This window comes from Salvelinus alpinus, chromosome 3, assembly GCF_045679555.1.
Source record: "Salvelinus alpinus chromosome 3, SLU_Salpinus.1, whole genome shotgun sequence".
Lineage (NCBI taxonomy): Eukaryota > Metazoa > Chordata > Actinopteri > Salmoniformes > Salmonidae > Salvelinus > Salvelinus alpinus.
In genome coordinates, this window is record NC_092088.1 from 24,062,389 (window position 1) to 24,086,953 (window position 24,565).

The following is a 24,565-nucleotide window of genomic DNA, read 5'->3' on the forward strand; positions in this document are numbered from 1 at the left end:
CTGATTCGGCCCTCTTCACTCTGTCCTCTGCCCCATGTGGGCGGAACAGGGTTGGACAGCCCTGACCTAGAGCCTGACATGCCACGTTTCAAGCATATACTAGCACAAATTACAGTCCTGTTGAATATTAAAGCCTGGATTCAATCCGATCAGTGAAAATAAGACCAGGAAGTGAGGAAGTCAATTTGGTCAACAAAAGTGTTTATTGATCATTTTGATACGTGAGGCTTATTTGTATTTGAATTGACGTTTCACAATGGTTAGGTTATTACGAACGCACTGACATAAGTGGATGCACGTGGCATTTTGGCAACAAACAAAAAAACGTTCTATCTGAGTTGTGCCCAGCGGTCACGCGTATCGGCACTCTCATTGGCTAGAATGGTCCCACCTGGTCAAAGCCTCCTCCCACCTGCCTTCCATCAAAGACCGTACAGTGCTTCCATTTCCATCTTTGAGGACATGTATTTCCAGTGTTGGTCTCTGCGAACGTGGAAACATTGCCTTTAAAAGGTCCATAGCTGACAAAGCAAGATTGGATTGAATTCCGGCCTTATGATTCAGATTGACATCCACATAGTATTGTTTTGGCGGTGTCGGGAACTGCGAGCTATCAAATCCACAAGAGGCTCATTGCGTTACCTTATCACAGACACTGCCATTGGATTTAACGAAACCACACGTCCACACCTGACTATAAATCGACAAATCCCATGCACCCATACAACTTCAAACACAGAATTAGACTGATCGGCTTATTAAATCCCCTCCCCATCCAAATGAACATGAAAACTTATATCAGCCCAACATAAATGGTTTGACATTGGAGTCATTATTTCTAACATGGATAGAACATTCACTTTCTAGTGCTGTTTTGAACTTCAACCGTAGAAGGGATCACAAGGGAGTGGTTTGTGACACGTGTGCAACCGCTTACCGATATGTGTCGGCTCATAACGCAGTTACACCTCCAACGTCATCAAAACATCTGCTATGCAGCTTAACGCTCAATCTAATTGAATCCAGGCCTTTAATCTTTTCATGAAATACTAAAGCTTGCTGTAGTATAAAATATAGATTTTCTATATCCCATTGTGCCAGTAATAGACCCTTTCTTCTGGGGGTTGTGATCAGCACTATGTGCTTTCTCTCAATATCAATTCAAGTACAGTACTATATACAGTACTATATACTGTAGGCTAAATATATGTGATTTCCTGTATCTAGTGAGATCTACCATCTGGGCGTGAGGGTCACTGCACACTACAGTACTGTATCTTCCAGTATGTATGGTGCACACATCATACATCCTGTATGAACTGTATACGTCATGTCACACACATTTTCAATTCATATAAAGGCAATGTATATGTAGCTGCTTTAAGATATGTTTATTAGGAAAATAAATGTACATAAATAATATTTAAATGTCAGTCTGTATTAATATACACAATTCCCCCGACAGTACCAATGTAATAGATCTTAAAATAAGACCTACAACAAATATCCCTGCGGTTTGTCTTTGTGGCTGTCCGTCAGAAGCTAGGTCCAATGAGCCAGGCTGATGGGTAGCCTCTGAAATTCTTACTCTACATGTCCATTGCAAAGACAAAGACTTCTCCATGGGCAATGGATGTGTTCAGAAGGGTGAACCGTGTTCAGAACATTGCAAAGTATTGAGCTGGCACGAGAATGATGGTTCTATACAACACATGTTATATATCAATGTACTGTAATGTTTAACCCTCCTGAATAAGCCCCTGGGGACCGATGGCCTTTGACCTCTGGCGTAACCTTGAGGTCAGATCTCCACCACACAGTCTGGAGAGTTGGTTCTGATGGCATCAGAGATGACCTTTGCTCCCGACTCTCCGATGCCGTTCCCCTGCAAGCTGGAGGAGTGGAGGAGCATGCATTAAAGCCCGAGTGAGTACACACTCAAGCACGCACACACACAGTCTTACACATACCTTTTTATATTCAAAATACAGTGCACACCAAACTGTGTATGAAAAGTCAGCAGGATACACTCACTTTATATAAGTTAGCTGGTGGTTTCCTTTCAGGGCTGTGGCGATGAATATGGCTCCATCCATTCCCAGAGAGTTCTCCTGCAGACTGCACACACATTACATGCATCAAAAGGTGCATGTAGAATTCAACATGAGGTCTAAGGCACAACCAGACAAAAACACTCAAAAACAAGACCGCAAGTCCATTTGGAAGTAATGTATTGTGGCAGCAGTCTGAAATTGCTATCTGAGGGAACTGAATGTACCTGTGTATACGTGTGTGTGTGTGTGTGTGTGTGGTTGTCTGTCTTTGAATGTCTGCATCAAACGCTTTCTACTCGAGCCTTTCGTGTGATGTTTCTCTCTCTCTGACTCAGTGCTTGGATGAACTGAGCACAACAACGAAAATATACCCACGTACAATTACTATATACACTCCCCTACGTATTTATTTGGACAGCCAAGATCAAATGTTTAATTTGACTCTATCCTCCAGCAATTTGGATAAATGGATTAATTTGTTTAGTATGAGGCGACAGTACAGAAACGCACCTTTTATTTGTGGGTATTTTCATACCCGTTTTACCATTCACGAATGAAAGCACCTTATGTATTTAGTCCCCCCATTTGACGATGTCATAAGTTTCTGGACAAATTCCCTTACAGTGCATTACATTTTGTCAAACATTTAGTATTTGGTCCCATATTCTTAACATGCAATGACTACATCATGCTTGGAGCCAAATGGAATGTTTTAGCTTCACTGTCCAAATAAATACATATGGGAGTGCATATCAGTGTGAAACATAATTATGGAGTCCACTGGAAGCCAGAGAGAGGAAGTATGACTAATATCCCTTACTGAAACAGTTCAGGTGACTAAAGCTCGATAAATGTGTAGAATTACAACCAGCACAATCAAAGACGTGTACATAAATACAGTGCCTTCAGACACTATTCACATCCCTTGATTTTTTCCCCACACATTTTGTGGTGTTACAGCCTGAATTTAAAATGGATTCAATTTAGATTTTGTCACTGGCATACACACAATACCCCATGATATCAAAGGTGAATTCTAATTTTCGAAATGCATTAAAAATTAAAAGCTGAAATGCCTTGAGTCAATAAGTATTTAACCCTTTTGTTATTTATTTATTTAACCTTTATTTAACTAGGCAAGTCAGTTAAGAACAAATTCTTATTTCCAATGACAGCCTAGGAACAGTGGGTTAACTGCCTTGTTCAGGGGCAGAACGACAGATTTTTACCAGCTCGGGATTTGATCTAGCAACCTTCCGGTTACTAGTCCAACGCTCTAACCACTAGGGTATCTGCCGCCCATTAAGGCCAGCCTAAATCATTTCAGGAGTAAAAATGTGCCTCACAAGTCACATAATAAGTTGCAATAATAGTGTTTAACATGATGTTTTAATGACTACCTCATCTCTGTAGCCCACACATACAATTATCTGAAAGGTCCCTCAGTCGAGCAGTGAATTTCAAACACAGATTCAACCACAAAGACCAGGGAGGTTTTCCAATGCCTCGCAAAGAAGTACACCTATTGATAGATGGGTAAAAAAAGCAGACATGGAATATCCCTTTGAGCATGGTGAAGTTATTGATTACACATTGCATGGTGTAGTCACTACAAAGTCACCCAGTTACTACAAAGATCCAGGCGTCCTTCCTAACTCAGTTGATGGAGAGGAAGGAAACCGCTCAGGGGTTTCACCATGAGGCCAACAGTTACAGAGTTTAATGACTGTGATAGGAAAAAGCTGAGGGTGGATCAACAACATTGTAGTTACTCCACAATACTAACCTACATGACTGTACAGAATAAAAATAATAAAAATATTACAAAACATTCATCCTGTTTGCAGTTTTGGGGTGGCAGGTAGCCTAGTGGTTAGAGGGTTGGGCCAGTAACCGAAAGGTTGCTGGATCGAATCCCCGAGCTGACAAGGTAAAAATCGGTCGTTCTGCCCCTGAACAAGGCAGTTAACCCACTGTTCCCCGGTAGGCCGTCATTGTAAATATGAATTTGTTCTTAACTGACTTGCCTAGTTAAATATAACACATAAAAACTTTATTTCCTGAATACAAAAGTGTTATTTTGGGGGGAAAATCCAACACATCACTGAGTACCACTTCATATTTTCATGGTGGCTTCATCATGTTATTGGTATGCTTGTCATCGGCAAGGACAAAGAAGATGATTTAACGGAATAGAGCTAAGCACATGCAAAATCCTAGAGGAAAACCTTGTTCAGTCTACTTTCTACCAGACATTGGGAGACACATTCACCTTTCAGCAGGACAATAACCTAAAACACAAGGCCAAATATACACTGGAGTTGCTTACCAAGACGATATTAAATGTTCCTGGGTGGCCTAGTTACAGTTTTGAATTAAATTGTCTTGAAAATCTATGGCAAGACTCAAATGGCTGTCTAGCAATGATCACCAACCAACTTGACAGAGTTGACCAACCAACTTGACAAATGTAAATATTGTACAATCCAAGTGTGCAAAGCTCTTAGAGACTTACCCAGAAAGACTCACAGCTGTAATAGCTGAATACTTATGTAAATTATATTTCTGTATTTGATTTTCAATAAATTAGGAAAAATGTATAAAAGCATGTTTTCACTTGGTCATTATGGGGTATTGTGTGTAGATGGGTGAGAGAGAAATACATTTTAATCCATTTGAATTCAGGCTGTTACACAACAAAATGTTGAATATTTCAAGGGGTATGAATACTTTCTAAAGGCACTGAGGTAGGAAATTGCTGTTGTATCCATTGTGCAATATATGTTACTTTGCTAAACAGATTGCCATGGTAACACTAGCCCACTGTAGTTCATGTTTAAAGCCACTAATGTTTTATGCCAGATCTATGGTTGCTAATGACAATACAGCCCTGGGGAGTGGAGTCGTTAACCACTGTGGTTTCCTCTGTGCTTGTGGCCAAACGTCTGATGGAAAAATTACGCAAAACAGAAATGCCTTGGTTACAGTCCTAAAGAAAATAATTTGGCTTGTCACGTAGTTAATAAGGCAATATTTCGTAGAAAGATAAATGCTATTGTAGAAATGTGCAAGTGGGAATACAATTGCTAATGTTTATACATTACAAGGGCTCACTGGACCAAAAGGACTCACTTTAATGATTTGAGTGTTCGGTTTGTCTTCAGTGCATTAGCCAAAGCCTTAGCTCCCTCCATCCCTATGGAGTTCCCTCGTAGGCTGGAACACAAATGAGAATGTGACAGAAAGGATACAAAGAACACTAAGTCTCTATATGGACCATTGGGAGGCTGGTGAAATCAGAGGACAGGCTCGTGGTAATGGCTGGAATGGAATACATGGAATGGTAAATGTAGGGTTGAAATGTGTTTTAATACCATTTCATTCGTTCCATTTCAACCATTACTATGAGCTTATAGTGGACTGTGTTGGGACAAAAACCTGTGAAGAAGAGATATAGATGAATGTGCCAACAGTGGCTGTCAAGAACAAACCACAAAGAGCGAGAAAGTGGGAGGGAAGGTGTGACCGAGTGAACAATTTCTAGCAAATGCAGCGGGTCAAGAGAATGAGAGTCAATTCGTTGGTATTATGCCACAAGGACACAGAAATAAAGAGGGAATGAGAGCGATTCAAGAAAATAAAACTCACTCCAGAGTGTGCAGGGTTTTGTTGACCATTAGAGCTTCGGCCATTGAGATGGCTCCACTCCTGCCTGCTGATACACCCTGGAGACTGTAGAGAGAACACACACGTGACCATACACACACACGTGACCATACACACACACGTGACCATACACACACACGTGACCATACACACACACGTGACCATACACACACACGTGACCATACACACACACGTGACCGTACACACACGTGCGAACACACACACACTCATTCTCCATCAGTAGCATTTACAATGTGACAGAAATAAAGGCAACAAAGCTATTAGCTCAGTATTAAATAGCGATATGGGGCACTAACCACAATGTACAGAGAGACGCATTGGTCTTCAGGGCTCCTGCCAGAGCTACCACTCCTTCATCCCCAATGGCATTTTCCTGTAGACTACACACACACACACACACACACACACACACACACACACACACACACACACACACACACACACACACACACACACAGAGAGCCAGGGCAAAATCAGTCTCCACAGTCAATCAATGACATTTAACTGTTCTTTGATTTCTAGACTTGGGAATGGTACAGTTTCGTCTAAATAAAGAGCCATAGGTAGAATGAAGTGGAGGGCTTCAGTGCTTACTCTAGTAGCTGAATGGTGGAGTTGGTGAGTAGAGCATGGGCCAAGGATTTAGTGGCTGTGCACTTGATGAAATTCCACTGGAGACTGGTAGACAGAGAGGGATATTTAGGTGAATTGAAATGTGTGTAAGCGTGTGTGTGTGTGTTGCCCGCATTCTCCAACAGATGTGGCACGGTGTGGGTTGCTGCTGCAGCCAGCCATTAGGGTTGTTCCATCTCAGCAGGCATTCCCTTCAGTTTGCAACAGTGTGTGTGTGTGTGTGTGTGCACAGTTCTGACTGACTTACCGTAAAGTAGTAAGCGCTCGGTTGACCTTCACAGCTCCAGCTATGGCTTTCACCCCCTCATCGTGCAGCAGGTTGGCTGTAAGACTAAGACACACACACAGATATTGAATGCAAGAGCATCGGTGAGAAAGAAAATAAAAACAGAGGAAGGAAGCCAGAGAAACCTTCATCAATTCTGAATGACCCCAGCTCTAAATAGCCAACTTGTCAGTGCTCCTACTGTTAATACTGAACCCAGATGCCTCACTACGGCACGCCCTGGGTTAGAGACATTTCCCGACAGCTAGGTATTTCTGTGCCACCGTATGGCAGAGGAGAGTGGCCTTTACTGACAGGTGGTGGTGCGACTCACTCCAGGTGCCGGAGAGAGCTGTTCTCCTGCAGTGCCCTGGCCATATCCTTCGCCCCCTCCACCCCGATCGAGTTCTCACGCAGGCTAGCAGGGAGAGGGGAATGAAACCGAGTTATTACAAAGACAGAGCCCAGAAACAGCTAGTGTCCTAAAGATGTTATGGCAGTCTCTGCGTAGCTTTTGTTCAGAGAGATGGTATAAAACGTTGAACACTAAGGAAAAACTAGGTTTCTTTTTACAACACTCAGATAGAGATTGAGTCACAAACCAAACTAGACGGGTTGTAAAGCTGAAATCTGTAGTTAGTGAATTTGCCACGTACGTTTGCGATATTACAACAACAAAAAGTTACTTTAAACAATGAACATAAAAAAATTTTTTGACATAATTTCACACGCAGTAGAACAGCAGAATATGTACTGCAACTTGTTTTTTTAACCACAATGCTCCTGTACTCTGTTTAATCAACAAAACCCCAAAAAATAAAGGTGCTTTGGGGGGGGCAAACAGTGGTGACGTTTCCCCCTTTACGGATTTCAGGTTTAAATGAACATATCCATTTTAATCAGCGACTGATTCAAATTTGGCTAAATGTGTGTGGTGCATCCTGTGGGCAATCAGTGATGAAAATTGACCCATTTTAAAGTGCCTGAGAGACAGATGTAGAGCAGCAACACTGGTGTTTAGGGAGAGACATGATAACCTGAGCAATCATAGTTGAAGTAAGCCATAATGACATACAATGAAACTGATGAATGTTTCCTCAGTCATTATACTCATTGTGACTTAATTGATGTGATGCTCCAGTACTCACTTCAGACAGATGAGTCCACGGTTCAACCGGAGAGCCTTGGTTAACGCAGTCATCCCTTTGTTACTGATGGAGTTACTCTGCAGGCTGAAAATGGACATAGAATAATTAATTGACCCTTTAGAACCTACCAATCGGTTCTTCTATTTTGTTATATTTCTATGGTGTTCTTGGTAGCCTAGTGCTTTTTGTGGTTGTAAATGGAACTGTACGTATTGGAAACGTTTTTATGGCAGGCTGGCATTTCTTAACTGATTACGTGGGTCGAATTTGATCCACAGACGTGTATTGTGCCATATCACAATGTGTTGCTGAACTCATGAGCCTATTGATTTTCCATGTTTGAATCAGGCCTCTAGGTCTATCTATTTGTCATGACAGCTGTGCATGGCACATAGGCTGTTTATAATAGGTGAATTACCTATCTTATCTATCTTGTTGCCTATATCATCATTAAAAATATATACACTGCTCAAAAAAATAAAGGGAACACTTAAACAACACAATGTAACTCCAAGTCAATCACACTTCTGTGAAATCAAACTGTCCACTTAGGAAGCAACACTGATTGACAATAAATTTCACATGCTGTTGTGCAAATGGAATAGACAACAGGTGGAAATTATAGGCAATTAGCAAGACACCCCCAATAAAGGAGTGGTTCTGCAGGTGGTGACCACAGACCACTTCTCAGTTCCTATGCTTCCTGGCTGATGTTTTGGTCACTTTTGAATGCTGGCGGTGCTTTCACTCTAGTGGTAGCATGAGACGGAGTCTACAACCCACACAAGTGGCTCAGGTAGTGCAGCTCATCCAGGATGGCACATCAATGCGAGCTGTGGCAAGAAGGTTTGCTGTGTCTATCAGCGTAGTGTCCAGAGCATGGAGGAGCTACCAGGAGACAGGCCAGTACATCAGGAGACGTGGAGGAGGCCGTAGGAGGGCAACAACCCAGCAGCAGGACCGCTACCTCCGCCTTTGTGCAAGGAGGATCAGGAGGAGCACTGCCAGAGCCCTGCAAAATTACCTCCAGCAGGCCACAAATGTGCATGTGTCTGCTCAAACGGTCAGAAACAGACTCCATGAGGGTGGTATGAGGGCCCGACGTCCACAGGTGGGGGTTGTGCTTACATCCCAACACCGTGCAGGACGTTTGGCATTTGCCAGAGAACACCAAGATTGGCAAATTCGCCACTGGCGCCCTGTGCTCTTCACAGATGAAAGCAGGTTCACACTGAGCACATGTGACAGACGTGACAGAGTCTGGAGACGCCGTGGAGAACGTTCTGCTGCCTGCAACATCCTCCAGCATGACCGGTTTGGCGGTGGGTCAGTCATGGTGTGGGGTGGCATTTTTTTGGGGGGCCGCACAGCCCTCCATGTGCTCGCCAGAGGTAGCCTGACTGCCATTAGGTACCGAGATGAGATCCTCAGACCCCTTGTGAGACCATATGCTGGTGCGGTTGGCCCTGGGTTCCTCCTAATGCAAGACAATGCTAGACCTCATGTGGCTGGAGTGTGTCAGCAGTTCCTGCAAGAGGAAGGCATTGATGCTATGGACTGGCCCGCCCGTTCCCCAGACCTGAATCCAATTGAGCACATCTGGGACATCATGTCTCGCTCCATCCACCAAAGCCACGTTGCACCACAGACTGTCCAGGAGTTGGCGGATGCTTTAGTCAAGGTCTGGGAGGAGATCCCTCAGGAGACCATCCGCCACCTCATCAGGAGCATGCCCAGGCGTTGTAGGGAGGTCATACAGGCACGTGGAGGCCACACACACTACTGAGCCTCATTTTGACTTGTTTTAAGGACATTACATCAAAGTTGGATCAGCCTGTAGTGTGGTTTGCCACTTTAATTTTGAGTGTGACTCCAAATCCAGACCTCCATGGGTTGATAAATTTGATTTCCATTGATAATTTTTGTGTGATTTTGTTGTCAGCACATTCAACTATGTAAAGAAAAAAGTATTTAATAAGAATATTTCATTCATTCAGATCTAGGATATGTTATTTTAGTGTTCCCTTTATTTTTTTGAGCAGTGTATATTTCAAATGCCCCCTTAGTCACTTTAACCTGCCCTGCAGTAAACTAATCACGATATAACCAGCATAAGGAAAATGTGTCAGAAAACAATGTCGCCACGACAACTGCCACTGCTTCAAACCATGTTAGATAAACAGATGGCTTATGTCATCTAGGTCAAATGGGTGAATGTGTTTGTATTCGAGTCTAAGGGGAATAGGAAACATTTCAAGTTTATGTCAAGTGGAGGAGGTGCATTGCAGTCATGTCAGGTAATGTCATGTAGTGAGGGCAGGACACTGACTGCAGCGAGTGGAGGCTGTGGTTGACGGTCAGGGCCTGGGCCAGGGCTGCAGTGCCTTTGTCCCCCAGCTGGTTACTGCTCAGACTGCAGACCCATAAAGAAACAGAAAACACATTTCAGAAAGCCGTAAGGGTGCATTATTCCGGGCCTTTATACTGTCAATACTGGAAGTCAGTGGTAACCAGAAAACTAAGCTAAAAAAAAATGAAAAAAAAAAGTGTATTCTTGCACTATTGAGAGCACGTCAAATGTGTATATATCAGTTGATTCTGACATGTACAACAGTTCTATAACAGTCAATAGTTTACTGTTTGATGGAACATGACATTGATTTTCTTATGCTCCTAGACAGTCAGACAATGAATCTGTCAACACGTTTTGGTGACATATATTTCATAGAATGTTGAGATAGATATCTTGTAGTATGAACCACTGATAATGATGACAAAGTTCTTACATTAGTTCTGTAAGTGTCCGGTTTGTCTTTAGCGCTTCTGCAATCCTCCTGGCTCCATCTGCTCCAATACAATTCTTCTGTACACTGGGAGCACAATGTTGACATGTTTCAGCGTACACACACACACAAGACACATGCTCACCTGCTGACCTCGAAAAGTTGACTGGTCACTTATAAACACACACACACGGATGGTCGGTAGGACTCACTTCAGCGAGACAAGTTTGCGGTTGGACAGCAGCACCTCAGCCAGGGCCCGAGCGCCCTCCTCCTCAATGAGATTATTTTGGAAACTGCAGAACCGGGAGAAAGTGAAAACACAAACCAAAATGATATGTCATATTTCACTGGCATTGGTAAAAATAATCAAATGGCGATAACTACTGAGATCAAATGTCAGAGTCGAAAATCATAAACAGTGTCTAATGAAAGTCTTCACACCTGTTGCACATTTTGCCTCCGTATATTTAAATCTAAAAAGGGATCACATTTGATTTCTTTCCTACTGATCTACACAGCCTACTACACATGTCAAAGTGCAAGAAGAAAATAAAGAAATGTTCTAAAAACAAAGATGTCTAACAGTTAATACTTATTTGAAGCACCTTTTGGCAGCAATTACAGCTGTGAATCATGTTGAATAAGAACATCCGGGTTAGGGAGGGTTTGGTTTGGCCGGTAGGGAGGGTTTGGCCGGTAGGGATATCCTTGTCTCAGTATGTAAGTAGTATGTAAAAAATGTAATAAAATGTATGCACTCTACTGTAAGTCGCTCTGGATAAGAGCGTCTGCTAAATGACTAAATGTAAATGTAAATGTAAACATATATCCATTGTTTTGGAAGAACTGCTCAAGCTCAGTCAATTTAGTTGGGGATCATTGATGGCCAGCAATATTCAAGACTTAATGATCTCAGATTTTATTTTACAGATTTACGTCAGCACCAAGACTAGGCCACTCAACACCTCTTGGAAACCCATTCTGGTGTGTCTTTAGTCTTAAAATGTGTTTAATTTTCCCACTGAAAAATAAAACAATCCCAGTGTTAGGTCTTAAAAGACTGAGGCAGGTTTTCCTCCATGTTTTTACCTGGGCATTTGCCAGTTTTGTATTTATTTTGGACCTAACCAAACTCGGCAGTCCCTGCCAGGACAAGCGTACCTATACCATGGCATTGACACCACAATTCTTAAAAATGTAGAGGGTTTACTCTATGATGTGTTGGATTTGCCCTAAACCTTACATCAAATTCTTATCCATGTTGTCTTGAAGTATTACTTAAGAGCCTTGTTGCAAACAAGAGGGATGATTTGGAATGGATTTTTTTTAGCACAGGTTTCCTTCTTTTCACTCTGTCATATAGGTCAGTAATGTGGAGTGAATTCAGTGCTGTTGATCTATGCACAGTTTTCTCTCAGCTTAGCCAATGAGCTTTGTGGCTGTTTTTAAAATATTCTTTGGCTTTTTTTGTGATATCCATGAGCAGTTTCAATTCTCTTAGGAAGGACGGCCAGATCCTCACAGTACCAGGGTGATATGATACACCATCCGCAATGTATAACCTACTTGACCATACTCAAAAGGATATTCAGTGTCTTGGAATTATTTTGTAACCTCCCCTGATATGTGTCTGCCTAAAAATGTATCACTGACGTGTTTTTAAAGCAAATTTTCAGCTCTGAGGTTCAATCATTGTTTGAAATTCACTATCCAACTGAGGGACTTTACAGAGACAGGGGAAGTTGTTCTTAACTCATTGTTAAGAACTTGTTAAGATGTGCCACAGCAAGTGGTGTGAAGAATTCTTATTCTTTTTAAAATTATTTCCTGCAAATTTCTGTAATTTGTCTTACATTTTGAAAACTCTGAAGTAGTTTATGTAGATCTGTAGGAATTTCTTTTTAATTTAATCCTTTTTAGATTTAAATTTAAGGCACCAACTGCGCAAGGGGTGTAAAGACTTTCACTAGGCATTGTGGGGCGGCAGCCTCGTGGTTAGAGCGTTGGACTAGTAGCCGAAAGGTTGCAAGATCGAATCCCCGAGCTGACAAGGTAAACATGTCGTTCTGCCCCTGAACAAGGCAGTGAACGCACTGTTCCTAGGCCGTCATTGAAAATAAGAATTTGTTCTTTACTGACTTGCCTAGTTAAAGAAAGATAAAATTGTAGTTACTCACTTGATGGACACCAGGACCTGATTCATTTTGAGGGCTTCTGCTAGAAACTTGGCGCCTTTAGATCCAATGTTGTTGCTACGGAGACTAAGCCACAAAAAACTTATGCTTAACCAAAGGAGAACTTAGTTTAATTTCACAATCTTTAGTTACCACTTTCATACTTATTATATATCCAACAGGTGGGTTTCTTTTCTCACTCATTAGAAGATGTTCTCAGATTACTGTTAAATGACTGGAACATTGTCATGAACAAACAAACATCTGCCATTCATTTGGATGAAATCAGACACAAATTGGTCTCACTCACTCAAGCGTAATTAGAGTCCGGTTAACCAGTAGTGCTCGACTCAGGGCCTTGGCCCCTTTGTTGCTGATAGCGTTCTCTGCCAGACTGAATATACGAGAAGTTACATAAGAAAGACCATCATAATACATCATTATACAATACTGGGCATACCAATTTGCATGTATGACCTCGGTAAATATCATGAACAGTGTTATGTAACTGTAAAGAAAATGTTCAATCGCAATAAAAGCATTGCAATGAACCTGCATGAGAGCTGAAATGTCCTCAATGCTAAATGTCTGACGACATTATTTAATGGTTGTGTAAACATGGTCATCTCCTTGAAATGAAGCATTACCAGAATATGTGAAGGACCTGAGGTCCCAGGGTTCTAAACTGGTTTTAAGAGAGGCTACTTATAGGATGTAGGCTGCTTAGTTTTTGGCTATTCCCCCCCCCCCCCCCCCCACACACACATAGTGAGGGGGTTTTAGTAATTTTATAGAATCCCCGTCGCAAAGAAATGAATGGCTCCTGACCTTATCTTCTGAAGGTGGCAGTCCTTTGCACTCAGTAAGCTTCCCAGCAGTTCCATGACATCATCTTTAAAATGGTTATTTTCCAATCTGCAAAATGTTAAGATACAGCATCCTTAGTATGAACGTCAATACACTGTCCTAGGGAATTGGAAATTATATTTCAAGTTTAGCCATAAATGTCACAACATATGGCAGGTTCTGCCTCTGGCCTTAATTATTTTCCTATGTCCCCACATCTTATCCCCCCCTTTTATTCCCCTTATCTGAAATGGTTGCACTTTGGAGTAAAGGAGGATATTTTCAGGGATGGGGAGGGGCTTTGTTGAGATGAGGGGGTTATCTGAGATGTGGAGGAGCTTACCTAAAATGGGGAAGGGTTTGTTTGAGATGGGGAGGTGACACCATTAGACAGGGAGCTGAGATAGGGTCTGTTCTAACTAACCTGAGATGGCTGCAGTAGAGCAGCTGAGGCAGCAGGCTTTTGACAGTGGAGTAGTCCAGACATGCCGACAGGTTGGTCTCCTCGCTGCACTCTGGAGACACCTGTAGCAGGTAGGCTAGCGCTGTGCAGTGTGTCCGTGTCAGCTTCCATCCCAGGCCGCCACAGCGCAGGTCCTCCTCCACGCTGCGTAGCACCTCTGTGTGCTGCAGCTCCTGCAGGCAGTAGGCCACGTTCACTGAGCGTAGTGACACCACAGCACCACCGCTGCCCAGGAGGTCCTGCAGAAGCCCAGCCGCCCAAACCCTTTGGCCCCCATCGTCCTTCCCCAGGGCCAGCAGGCCTGCCAGCGGCCGCACTGCTGCTGGACACAGCAACCCCGCCAGGAACCGCACAAACACGTCCAGGTGACCATCCTCTGCCTGCTGGGACCGCTGCAGGGCGCTCCTGAAGTGGTTCTGGAAGCCGATCTTGGGCCAGGACATGGCACTCTCGGTGAACAGGTCAAAGATGGCACGTTTGGAGCAGATGTGGTAGTATGTGGCTGCTAAGAACTCCTGCACAGTCAGGTGGGTGAAGCGGTAGGCCACACAATTCGGGGAATCTTCGCGGATCAGTACTCCAGTTCCGAGGCCACCCTGGGTGGATGGGAGGTCTACTCCATAGGCCCTCATGTCCTGCTCACTGAAGGTGTATTTGTGCTTCAGAAGTCCGTAGAAGGCCAGTCGGCCCAGACTTCCCAGCAGCTTGCGGTTGTTTCCGCTAAGCTGGTCCATCTTGATAGGCTCTCTGCCTCTGGGCTCACCTGCTTCGGCTCTCATAGCGCAGAAGTGGGAGTAGAGTTCAGTGCAGGTCTTGGGAAGACCCTCCTGCCAGCCACTCTCCAACAGGTACCCAAAGGTAACCGCCACTATCCAGCAAATGCAAGGCATGTAAGACATCACCATGAAGATCTTGTTGGACTCCAAGTGAGTCCATATCTGACTGGCAGTATCTCCCTTAGGGAAGTTGTGGCTCAGGAACAGCCGGATTTCCTTCGGGCTGAATCCGGGGATCTCGGTCAACCTGTCCACTAGTCCCCCAGGAATCAACGAGGCCACCGCCGGCCTGGAGGTCACCCATACCGCTGCTTCAGGGAGCAGGTTGCCCCGGATGATGTTGGTGACCAAGTCGTCCACCGACACCTCCCTCTTGGGGTCTGTGCAGGGCACAGTCTCCGAGAAGTCCAGAGGACAACGGAACTCGTCCAGACCGTCGAAGATCAGCAATGTCCGACATGTACCACTCAGCACCAGGCTGGGGTCCGTCATGTGAGGGAAGGCCCGCTTCACCAGTCTTTCGGCCGACAGCTTCTCCCCAGTGTTCAGCTCCCAGAAGGCAAAGGGCAAGACAAAACTCACGTCCGTGCAGATCTCGCCTCTGCTCCAAAGGCGTACAAAATGTCCCACAAGGGTGCTCTTGCCGATGCCGGCCACTCCCACGGTGAGGGAGACCCTGGGGGGCAGGCTGACCCGTGTGAGGGGCTCCAGGAGTTTGGCCAGGGCCAGCTGTCTGACGTGGTGTCTCCGCGCCCCACGGGTGGCCTCCACCTGCATGAGGTCGTGCTCCTTCTGCTGGAGGTCCGAGAGGCCGTCGACCAGGAGCAAGATTCTGGAGGAGGAGAATTCTGGGCTACAGGGGCCAGGGTAGAGGCTGTCACTTGGTGTGGGATACTGCAACAGAAGAGCCTCCTTGTGCTCCTGAACCATGAGGTCTGCAGTGAGAGGAGAATCAAATCACAGACAATGATAGCTTATAGTAGTTTCAGAGAGGGGTGTATACCAATACAATTACCAACAATAGATAGCTTTATCACTATCTGGATCTGAACAACTTGCAGATGACAATCCTACACACAACACACTCTAGCCTATAAACTAGATGCCAACCAATAGGCTCCTCCTCCTCACCGTGCATCGTGATAAGCCGGTACATCTGGGAGTCAGAGTTCTCAAGGAAGGCCTGGAGAGCGTTGGAGCCCTGGGGGTCCATGCTGGCCAGGATGGAGGTGAGGGTGCCCACCCGATCCTGCAGCTGCCCCCCAGCCTGTACCTGTGCCTCCTCACCCTGGCTCAGCAGCTCCAGCTTCCTCATGTGGGACAGCGCCCCCTCCAGGAGGGGAGTGGTAATGAAGCGCTGCAGATGCCCCTGATGTTTCTGGATCCAGCCCACATCTAGGCCACAAGAGACAGAGACGAACATATTCAGAGCTTTGAACTCTGATTAGAACTCTCTATGTGCAATTTGCACTTTTGACTTCGAGTAAATCATGGATTTATGTTAATGTTGATTGGTGTGAACTCTTCAAGTTATGTGTACATATCGTCAGTTAGAATTTGGTCTAGCGTTGCTCACGAGCAACAAAAACAAATTTATTTTGATGTCAGATGTCTGGTACAACTTACCCTAACGTAGCATGCGTAAAAATACGCCAGAACAGAGTTCCTACATCCGGTTTTCAGCGGTAAAGGAAGCTAGGTTGAATTAGCTGTATCCCTGAAAACCGGATGCATCCAGTTGTTGGCAACTTGTCTAAACCTGCTTTCATGTACAGCTCTTTCATCGATTGAGGAAATTATCAAAGAAGAACATTAAGTGCAGCTCATAATGGCAACAACAATGGCTTTTACCTTCCATCTCTCCTTTGGTGGAAGTTGAGGTGGGGGTAGACTGGAGGTCAACATAGCAGTCCTCTTGCCATGCGATACGCTTGTTTCTGTCCAGAATAGAATTGTAATGGGTGTTTCTTTCCATGGAGCTGTTGCTTGTTCCTGCCTAAAGATATGCCTGTCCACCTTTCTCCATCTCCGATTACTCTTGAACACAAAAAGGAAAAGCATGTCTCACCTCAGGGCACAGAAACGTGACATGTTGTGATTGAAGCCTTCTTCATTGTCAGTACAGTAACACCCTTGCCCATCACTGACTTTGCCCTCACCTGATTGGAGTGTCCAAGGGCTCATACGAACAGTGTATGATAATTGTGCCAATCGTCAGGGGCCTCCTTTACAACAGTTGTGTCAATTTCACACAAAATTTCTGTGTGCACCATTTCTGAAAAGTTTGTGCACGAAAATATTGAAATGTATCAACTTGGCACACGCCATATATACGCATGTTTCTAGTTATAAATCAAACCTGTCGTAAAACCGTGTGCATGTGAACGAGCATTAAAACTCCGGCTGGAAACCCCCTCCATTCACCTTTCATGATGACAATAATGCACTTTATTTGCTGCGTAATTTGGAACTATTTGGAATTAGGTCACGGCAGTTATTAAAAATATATATATTTTTTAAATTTCCTTTAGAGGTGTTGGCCGAATGTTTTAATAACTAAATCATGTTTTTACTTTTTCAAACTAAACATGCGTGCTGCAGCGAGTCCCTGTCTGCGCATTCTGCAAGATTGAATGCATATTCAAAACGATTTAAAAGTAGACTATGCTGCAGCCCACACTTCTATTCAAAAGACGAGTTGTTTTTCAATATAAACAACAGATTCACGTGGTGTGCAGCTTCCACAAGTTGTCTGAAAATACGAAAATGGTGGTGGAAAATTGTGTTGTATTAAGACGGTACACATATTTTCCCATTCCCCCCCCCCCCACAGACGAGCCATTAAATTTAGTAAAGGAGGAAATTGATGCCTTTGCAGCCTGAATGAAGGATGTTGTATGTACGAATCGCTCGATGGGGGACACGAGCGTGTTGCAAGGTGAGGAAATTTAAGTCCGACGTAAGAAGACAAATGACGCAAAGGTATAATATCGCCATCTTGAGACCAGTTGAGCTGTACAGTAGCCTACCCATACTGTCAAATAGTTTGACGTAAGCTACTGGTCTATTTACTGTGATGGCAGATTGTTTGAATCTTTTACAGTAATGTATGCTGTATCTGGCAAAGGGCTGTGTCCGTTTCTGAAAGAGAGAACAATGGCAAATTGTTTTGGACCAACAATGTTTTGCATCTACTGTTTCCCCAACCTAAATACACTGAGTAAAATATGAATGCAACATGCAACAATTTCAAAGATTTTACTGAGTTACAGTTCATATAAAGAAATCAGTCAATTGAAAATAATTCATTAGGCCCTAATCTATGGATTTCACGTGACTGGGATTACAGATATGCATCTGTTGGTTACAGATACCTTTAAAAAACAGTAGGGGCGTGGATCAGAAAACCAGTCAGTATCTGGTGTGATCACCATTTGCCTCATGCAGCACGACACATCTCCTTCGCATAGAGTTGATCAGGCTATTATTGATTGTGGCCCGTGGAATGTTGTCCCACTCCTCTTCAATGGCTGTGCGAAGTTGCTGGATATTGGCGGGAACTGGAACCCGCTGTCATACACGAAGATCCAGAGCATCCCAACCATGCTCAATGCGTAACATGTCTGGTGAGTATGCAGGCCATGGAAGAACTGGGGCATTTTTAGCTTCCAGGAATTATGTACAGATCCTTGCAACATGGTGCCATGCATTATCATGCTGAAGCATGAGGTGATGGTGGCAGATGAATGGCATGATAATGGGCCTCAGGATCTCATCACAGGAATCTCTGTGCATTCAAATTGCCATTGATAAAATGCAATTGTGTTTTGTTGTCCGTAGCTTATGCCTGCCCATACCATAACCCCACCAGCACCATGGGGCACTCAGTTCACATTGACATCAGCAAACTGCTCGCCACACAACGCCATACACGCTGTCTGCCATCTGCCCGGTACAGTTGAAACCATGATTCATCTGTGAAGAGCACACTTCTCCAGTGTGTTAGTGGCCATCGAAGGTGAGCATTTGCCCACTGAAGTCGGTTACAACACTGAACTGCAGTCAGGTCAAGACCCTGGTGAGGACGATGAGCACGTAGCTGAGCTTCCCCGAGACGGTTTCTGACAGTTTGTGCAGAAATCCCCATCAAAATCAATCAGTTCAGGCTAGATATGTTTTGCATGGGCTCAATCCACTGCATCCGCCTATGTCGGCCTTCTGCGTCTGCATTGTTTGTCAGATCAGGAGACACCCCGAAAATCTGTTCTCATGAAAACATCTGTAGCGTCTGAACCTACAAACTAAATATGACCCCGCAATGGAAAGGGGAGACCCTGACGATGTTGTTCTCTGTTTTGCTCTACAACCCACACAAATGTCACGAACTCACTCGAAGCTAACCCATACAAATTAATGCATGTATTATTATGCGTTGTATCACAGCATATGTAATGTCTAGTCTATGAGACCTTAACCCTTTTAGCTAACTGTTCCCCTAACCCTTAAACCTAACCTTAACCCTTCCCCTAATATTAACCCTTTAACCTAACTCCTAACCTTAACCGCTAACCCCTAGTGTTAGCTAACGTTAGCCAACGTTAGCCACGACAAATTGGAAATCGTAACATATTCGTTTCACCAATTCATAACATTGCATGGATTGGAAATTAGTAACATATCATACGAATTGTCATTTGTAAAACATTATATGAATTGTAATTCGTAACCTATCATATGAAATGGAGGATGGGCATCGACAAATGAATACATACCATACGAAACAAAACATATACTAAATGGAATGTCTCCGATTTACGTACAGAATAACACGAAATGCTCTGAGACCACGTTGCAAAAAGATATGCATTAAGATTCTCAAGATTCTGTATGTGTTGCGATTCGATACTGTGATTTTTATTGCAATTCGATGTTCCAAACATATTGCTCACCATGTATCTGCAGCAGAAAGATGAGGAGAGCATCCGAGGAGAGCACCCTCCCCCCATCACTAGCACTTACAGTAGCATGTATACAAACTGTAGGCCTACTTCAATGGAAAAGATCAACTGTTAAATTTGACTGTATATTATAAACTGTGCTGACTATGGGATTGCAAAACTTGAAATACATATAGCCTATCTATTTACTACTACTAGGTCCAATTAAATGAGAGATGTGCATGGTAATTTGATGTATGACTACTTCGGAAACATGAACCCAGGTGATGAATTTATTCTGCAATGGTTCTGAAAATAAAATAAGTAGGAAAAAGATTCCCGTTTTAGATACTAAAACATACTAACGGCTGCATTTCTGTTAATATGTTCTCCAGTTGACATTTTTTATGAATAAGCTTTATCAAAGCCCTCATTTGCACAAAACAATTGCCAGGTTGCAAGAGATGTGTGTACGCATGGAGGTCTAAAGTTTGTGGGAAGATGAGCACATTCTCATGTCAAGGTATACTTTTATAAATGCCAACTTTTTGGGAGTATGTTTTGTATGTACACATGGTTTATAAATAAGGCCCCAGGTGCTTTCCTTGTGCAAGCAAGGGGTAACGACCATTCAATGTATTGAATTCAAAATTGCAATATGGTGATTCACCGTATTGCAATAAAGAGTTACATAATGTCTGTTCGGTGATGATGGTTGCAGAAAATACTTTCCTAAAATGTGAAGACCAATAAATGAGAAGAAGTTTAAGAGAAGAGTTTAAACGGTGTCTGTCAACGTATGACAACAAGTGAAGGCTCTATAAGAGGAGATTCAGAAGAGGTCCAAGCGCTGCAGCTCGAACAACTACAAAGTAACAACCGTCAGCAGTTTTGGAATGAAATCAATAAGATGGCTCCGGAAAAAAAGATTGATGAAAATCCCTATGGAAATCATACTGGAAAATGGTGAACTTGAACATAGGATGAATTGTGTATTATAGAACTGGGAGAATGACTTTGCAAACCTTTTTTCAGGCAGCAATATCCCATCTGTGTTTGATAATGACTTCTTAAATTATACTTGTAACTTCAAAAATGGGTTGCACAAATGGGAATTAATAAGGCTGGATTCACCTCAAATCAATTCCTGGATGCAAAATTGTCTATGGAGGAAGTTAGGAAGGCTGTTGGGGAAAGCTAAAAAGCAACAGGGGAAAAAGGCAACATGAATAGCGGAGCTTCCAGATTTGGACATAAAATGTGTCTATTCCCAAATGTGTTTTGAAAATGTTATCATCCCATCAACTTAGTACACATTTCTCATCAAACCAATCCCAAAGTCATCAACAAATGATCCACGGGTCCCACTAAATTACAGAGGCATCAGCCTTATAAGCACAGCCTACAAGTTATATTCTGGGATCTTAAACAGTCTGACTTTGGAAACGTCAGGTTTGCTTGTAAATCACATTTACACCGTATCCACTGTGATTAGAGCCAGACTACAAGAATGCAAACCTACATATGCATGTTTTGTTGATTTCAAAAAGGCCTTTGATTGGGTAAATATAGATCTATTTGCTTTCAAACTTATATTAGCTGGGATGTATGATACAATTAAAGCCCTATATAGGGGGCGGTAGGTAGCCTGGTGGTTAGGAGTGTTGGGCCAGTAACCGAAAGGTTGTTGGACCAAATCCCCGAGCTGACAAGGTAAAAATATGTTGCTCTAAGCAAGGCAGCTAACCCACAAGGCGCCGAAGACGTGGATGTCGATTAAGGCAGCCCTTTAAGCCCTTTGGGTTAAATGCAGAAGATGCATTCAGTTGTACAACTGACTAGCTATCCTCTTTCCCTAGTGCTCCAATTGCCTGTGTACAGGTAAATGAGCTGAAGACCAGATTGTTTCCCACTCCATTTGGGTTTAGAGGGAAACAAGAAAATCAAAGGTCCTTGTGTGCAGATTTGAGAACCAGGATACTGCCTTAGGCAATTAAAGTAGGTAGATTAAATGCCATAGATGAAGAAGAGTGGCTATGCACTGTATTTGATTTAGGAGAGGTCAAGAAAAAGCAGCACTTTATTTCACTGTACTTTATATGATTACATAAGAGTAACCTAGTTTAATAAAATTATATGATAATTGTATTTTGCTACAGTGAAATATAGTGTCTTATAAGCCAATCTGTGTTGGGCTTCTTTGAAGCATAATAATAACATTTGTTTAAAAGGAAATCATGCTCTAAACTGCATTTTTGCATTGGGGGGTCTTGAAAACCTCCCTTTGTGCAGTTATGAATGGTGCATCTGTGTGAGATCCTCAAGTAAACAAGCAATGTTCCTCTCATTGATACCATTAGTGTTCTCATTTTTCAAGTCAGTTGAAAATAAACTGTGCACTGCAGCCTAATGTGCTGTTCTTAATTATTATAATATTTTTTTTACAAAATAAGTGCTGTTCTTTTCTTTTTAAATCAAATGCATGTCCCATATAATTCACAGGGCATACACCTTTTCAGTAGTCAGCATTAAGTGGTTACTTTATTATTTTTCGATTTAAAGGGTATAATTAGAGGCCAAAATCAAGGTAGTGATGCATTACAGACATGATGAAAGAAACAGATGTTATTAAGTAATCAAAATGATTACACATTTTTTTTTTCAGCACTTGGCAGCCCCGTTCTGTGAGTTTGTGTGGCCTACCACTTCACGGCTGAGCCGTTGTTGCCCCTAGATGTTTTCACTTCACAATAACAGCACTTACAGTTGACCGGGACAGCTCTAGCAGGGCAGAAATTTTACTAACTGACTTGTTGGAAAGGTGTCATCCTATGACGGTGACACGTTGAAAGTCACAGAGGTCTTCAGTAAGGCCATTCTACTGCCAATGTTTGTCTATGGAGATTGCATGGCTGTGTGCTCGATCTTATACATCTGTCAGCAATGAGTGTGGCTTAAATAGCCAAATCCACTAATTTGAAGGAGTGTCCACATACGTTTGTATATGTAGTGCAACTGACAAAAATACAAATTCTTTCAAAAACATCCATTATAAAATCTCCCTCCCCAGTCACCCTAATTGACATCAAATATCAAATCAACAGAAGAACATAAGGTCACCTTACCGCCAAGATCTTGATGTGCTACAGTAGAATAGTATACAACTGGCTTATACAGGGTTTTCACTGTAACAAGACAGACCGTGCAAAGCAAGCTTTCCTGTAAAGTCATTCTGTCTTTACCATACCAGGTCTGCGCACGGCGGAAGTTGACTCAACTCATCGCCCAAACCAAACCCCATAAAAGTAGCTCTTGAGGTGTTGCAGGCAGGTTGTCAGCTTCCGGTTCAGTCTGAGACGGAGTCACGAAGCTAAAAACCACATAACCTACCACGGCCTGGCTGCAATCTTCACATTACACCTCAGACACCAACAGTGAGACAAACTGACGTGACTATAGTAACAGGAGTACAGGACAGAGCTACTCTTTGGAGATACTTGAGTAACTATAGTTGGAGATACTTGAGTTACTATAGTAACAGTCATTCTTCTAAACTTTCAAGAGCATCAGCATTGACATCCAGTCTCATCAAAAAATGAATGAAGCATTAAGTGAGCTAGAGTGAAACTTAGTGTCAATAATTTGCTGTCCATGTAGTTTATTGTCGTACTTCCTGTCTAGGTGGCCCGTTGGGCCTCGCTTGGACCTCCACATGGGGGAAAAAAACAACTGAAATTGAAGCGAGTATAAGATAAATAAATGTATGATCAGGTACGAAGATAACTCACCGTGGGCGACTGGTGCAGCTGTGGGTCGGGCTTCAACAGGTGTGAGCATTAATGACCCTGAACCCAAGTCCTCTACCTCATATTGTGGGGTGGGATAGAAATGGAACAGCTGCTTTGGTTTAGTGGATCTTGCTCTCGCTGTCTGCAGCTGGCCTGAAAGGAACTCTCAGACAAACCCCCCAAAAATAGATATCCTCCGGAGACACTTTTTCTGACTAGACGGCGTAATGCTGCGTCAGCACTGAAGGTGCTACTTGTGACAAGAAATTTTGCTAACAAAGTAAATAATCGTAAAAAGTAACTTGTCGCTCAGTTAAGGGGGGACTCTGCTCTCGCTGAGCTGTTTGACGTTGTACCTCTTCCTGTGTCACTATCTGACTTCCTGTATCAAGGCAAGGAGATTTCAGTTAGGCATATGATGCTTTGCGTTGCATGAACTCTATTTTTGAATTACTCCTTGTGCACATACAGTGGGGAGAACAAGTATTTGATACATTGCCGATTTTGCAGGTTTTCCTACTTACAAAGCATGTAGAGGTCTGTAATTTTTATCATAGGTACACTTCAACTGTGAGAGACGGAATCTAAAACAAAAATCCAGAAATTCACATTGTATGATTTTTAAGTAATTCATTTGCATTTTATTGCATGACATAAGTATTTGATCACCTACCAACCAGTAAGAATTCCGGCTCTCACAGACCTGTTAGTTTTTCTTTAAGAAGCCCTCCTGTTCTCCACTCATTACCTGTATTAACTGCACCTGTTTGAACTTGTTACCTGTATAAAAGACACCTGTCCACACACTCAATCAAACAGACTCCAACCTCTCCACAATGGCCAAGACCAGAGAGCTGTGTAAGGACATCAGGGATAAAATTGTAGACCTGCACAAGGCTGGGATGGTCTACAGGACAATAGGCAAGCAGCTTGGTGAGAAGGCAACAACTGTTGGTGCAATTATTAGAAAATGGAAGAAGTTCAAGATGACGGTCAATCACCCTCGGT

General features: G+C 43.1%; 1 protein-coding gene across 3 annotated transcripts; it reads right to left on the reverse strand.

Moving 5' to 3' along the window:
• Nucleotides 1–1,375: 1,375 nt before the first annotated feature.
• nlrc3 (NLR family, CARD domain containing 3) lies at nt 1,376–23,905 on the reverse strand. 3 transcript variants are annotated; one of them, XM_071392207.1, is made up of 19 exons: nt 23,558–23,905; nt 16,684–16,869; nt 15,964–16,227; nt 14,018–15,767; nt 13,576–13,662; nt 13,058–13,141; nt 12,751–12,834; nt 10,783–10,866; nt 10,574–10,657; nt 10,117–10,200; nt 7,788–7,871; nt 6,974–7,057; nt 6,622–6,705; nt 6,336–6,419; nt 6,038–6,121; nt 5,703–5,786; nt 5,187–5,270; nt 2,035–2,118; nt 1,376–1,892 (listed from the first exon to the last, which is right to left on the reverse strand). In XM_071392207.1, the coding sequence occupies exons 2-19, from the start codon at nt 16,805–16,807 to the stop codon at nt 1,802–1,804; spliced, it is 3,408 nt and encodes a 1,135-aa protein (XP_071248308.1). In that variant the 5' UTR covers nt 16,808–16,869; nt 23,558–23,905; the 3' UTR covers nt 1,376–1,801. The 3 variants fall into 3 exon arrangements, 2 of the variants coding, with proteins under 2 accessions (XP_071248308.1, XP_071248309.1); XM_071392208.1 differs by lacking the exon at nt 23,558–23,905 and adding an exon at nt 22,895–23,398; XR_011674058.1 differs by lacking the exons at nt 1,376–1,892; nt 2,035–2,118; nt 5,187–5,270; nt 5,703–5,786; nt 6,038–6,121 and having other exon boundaries at nt 6,379–6,419; nt 6,955–7,057.
• Nucleotides 23,906–24,565: the final 660 nt, after the last annotated feature.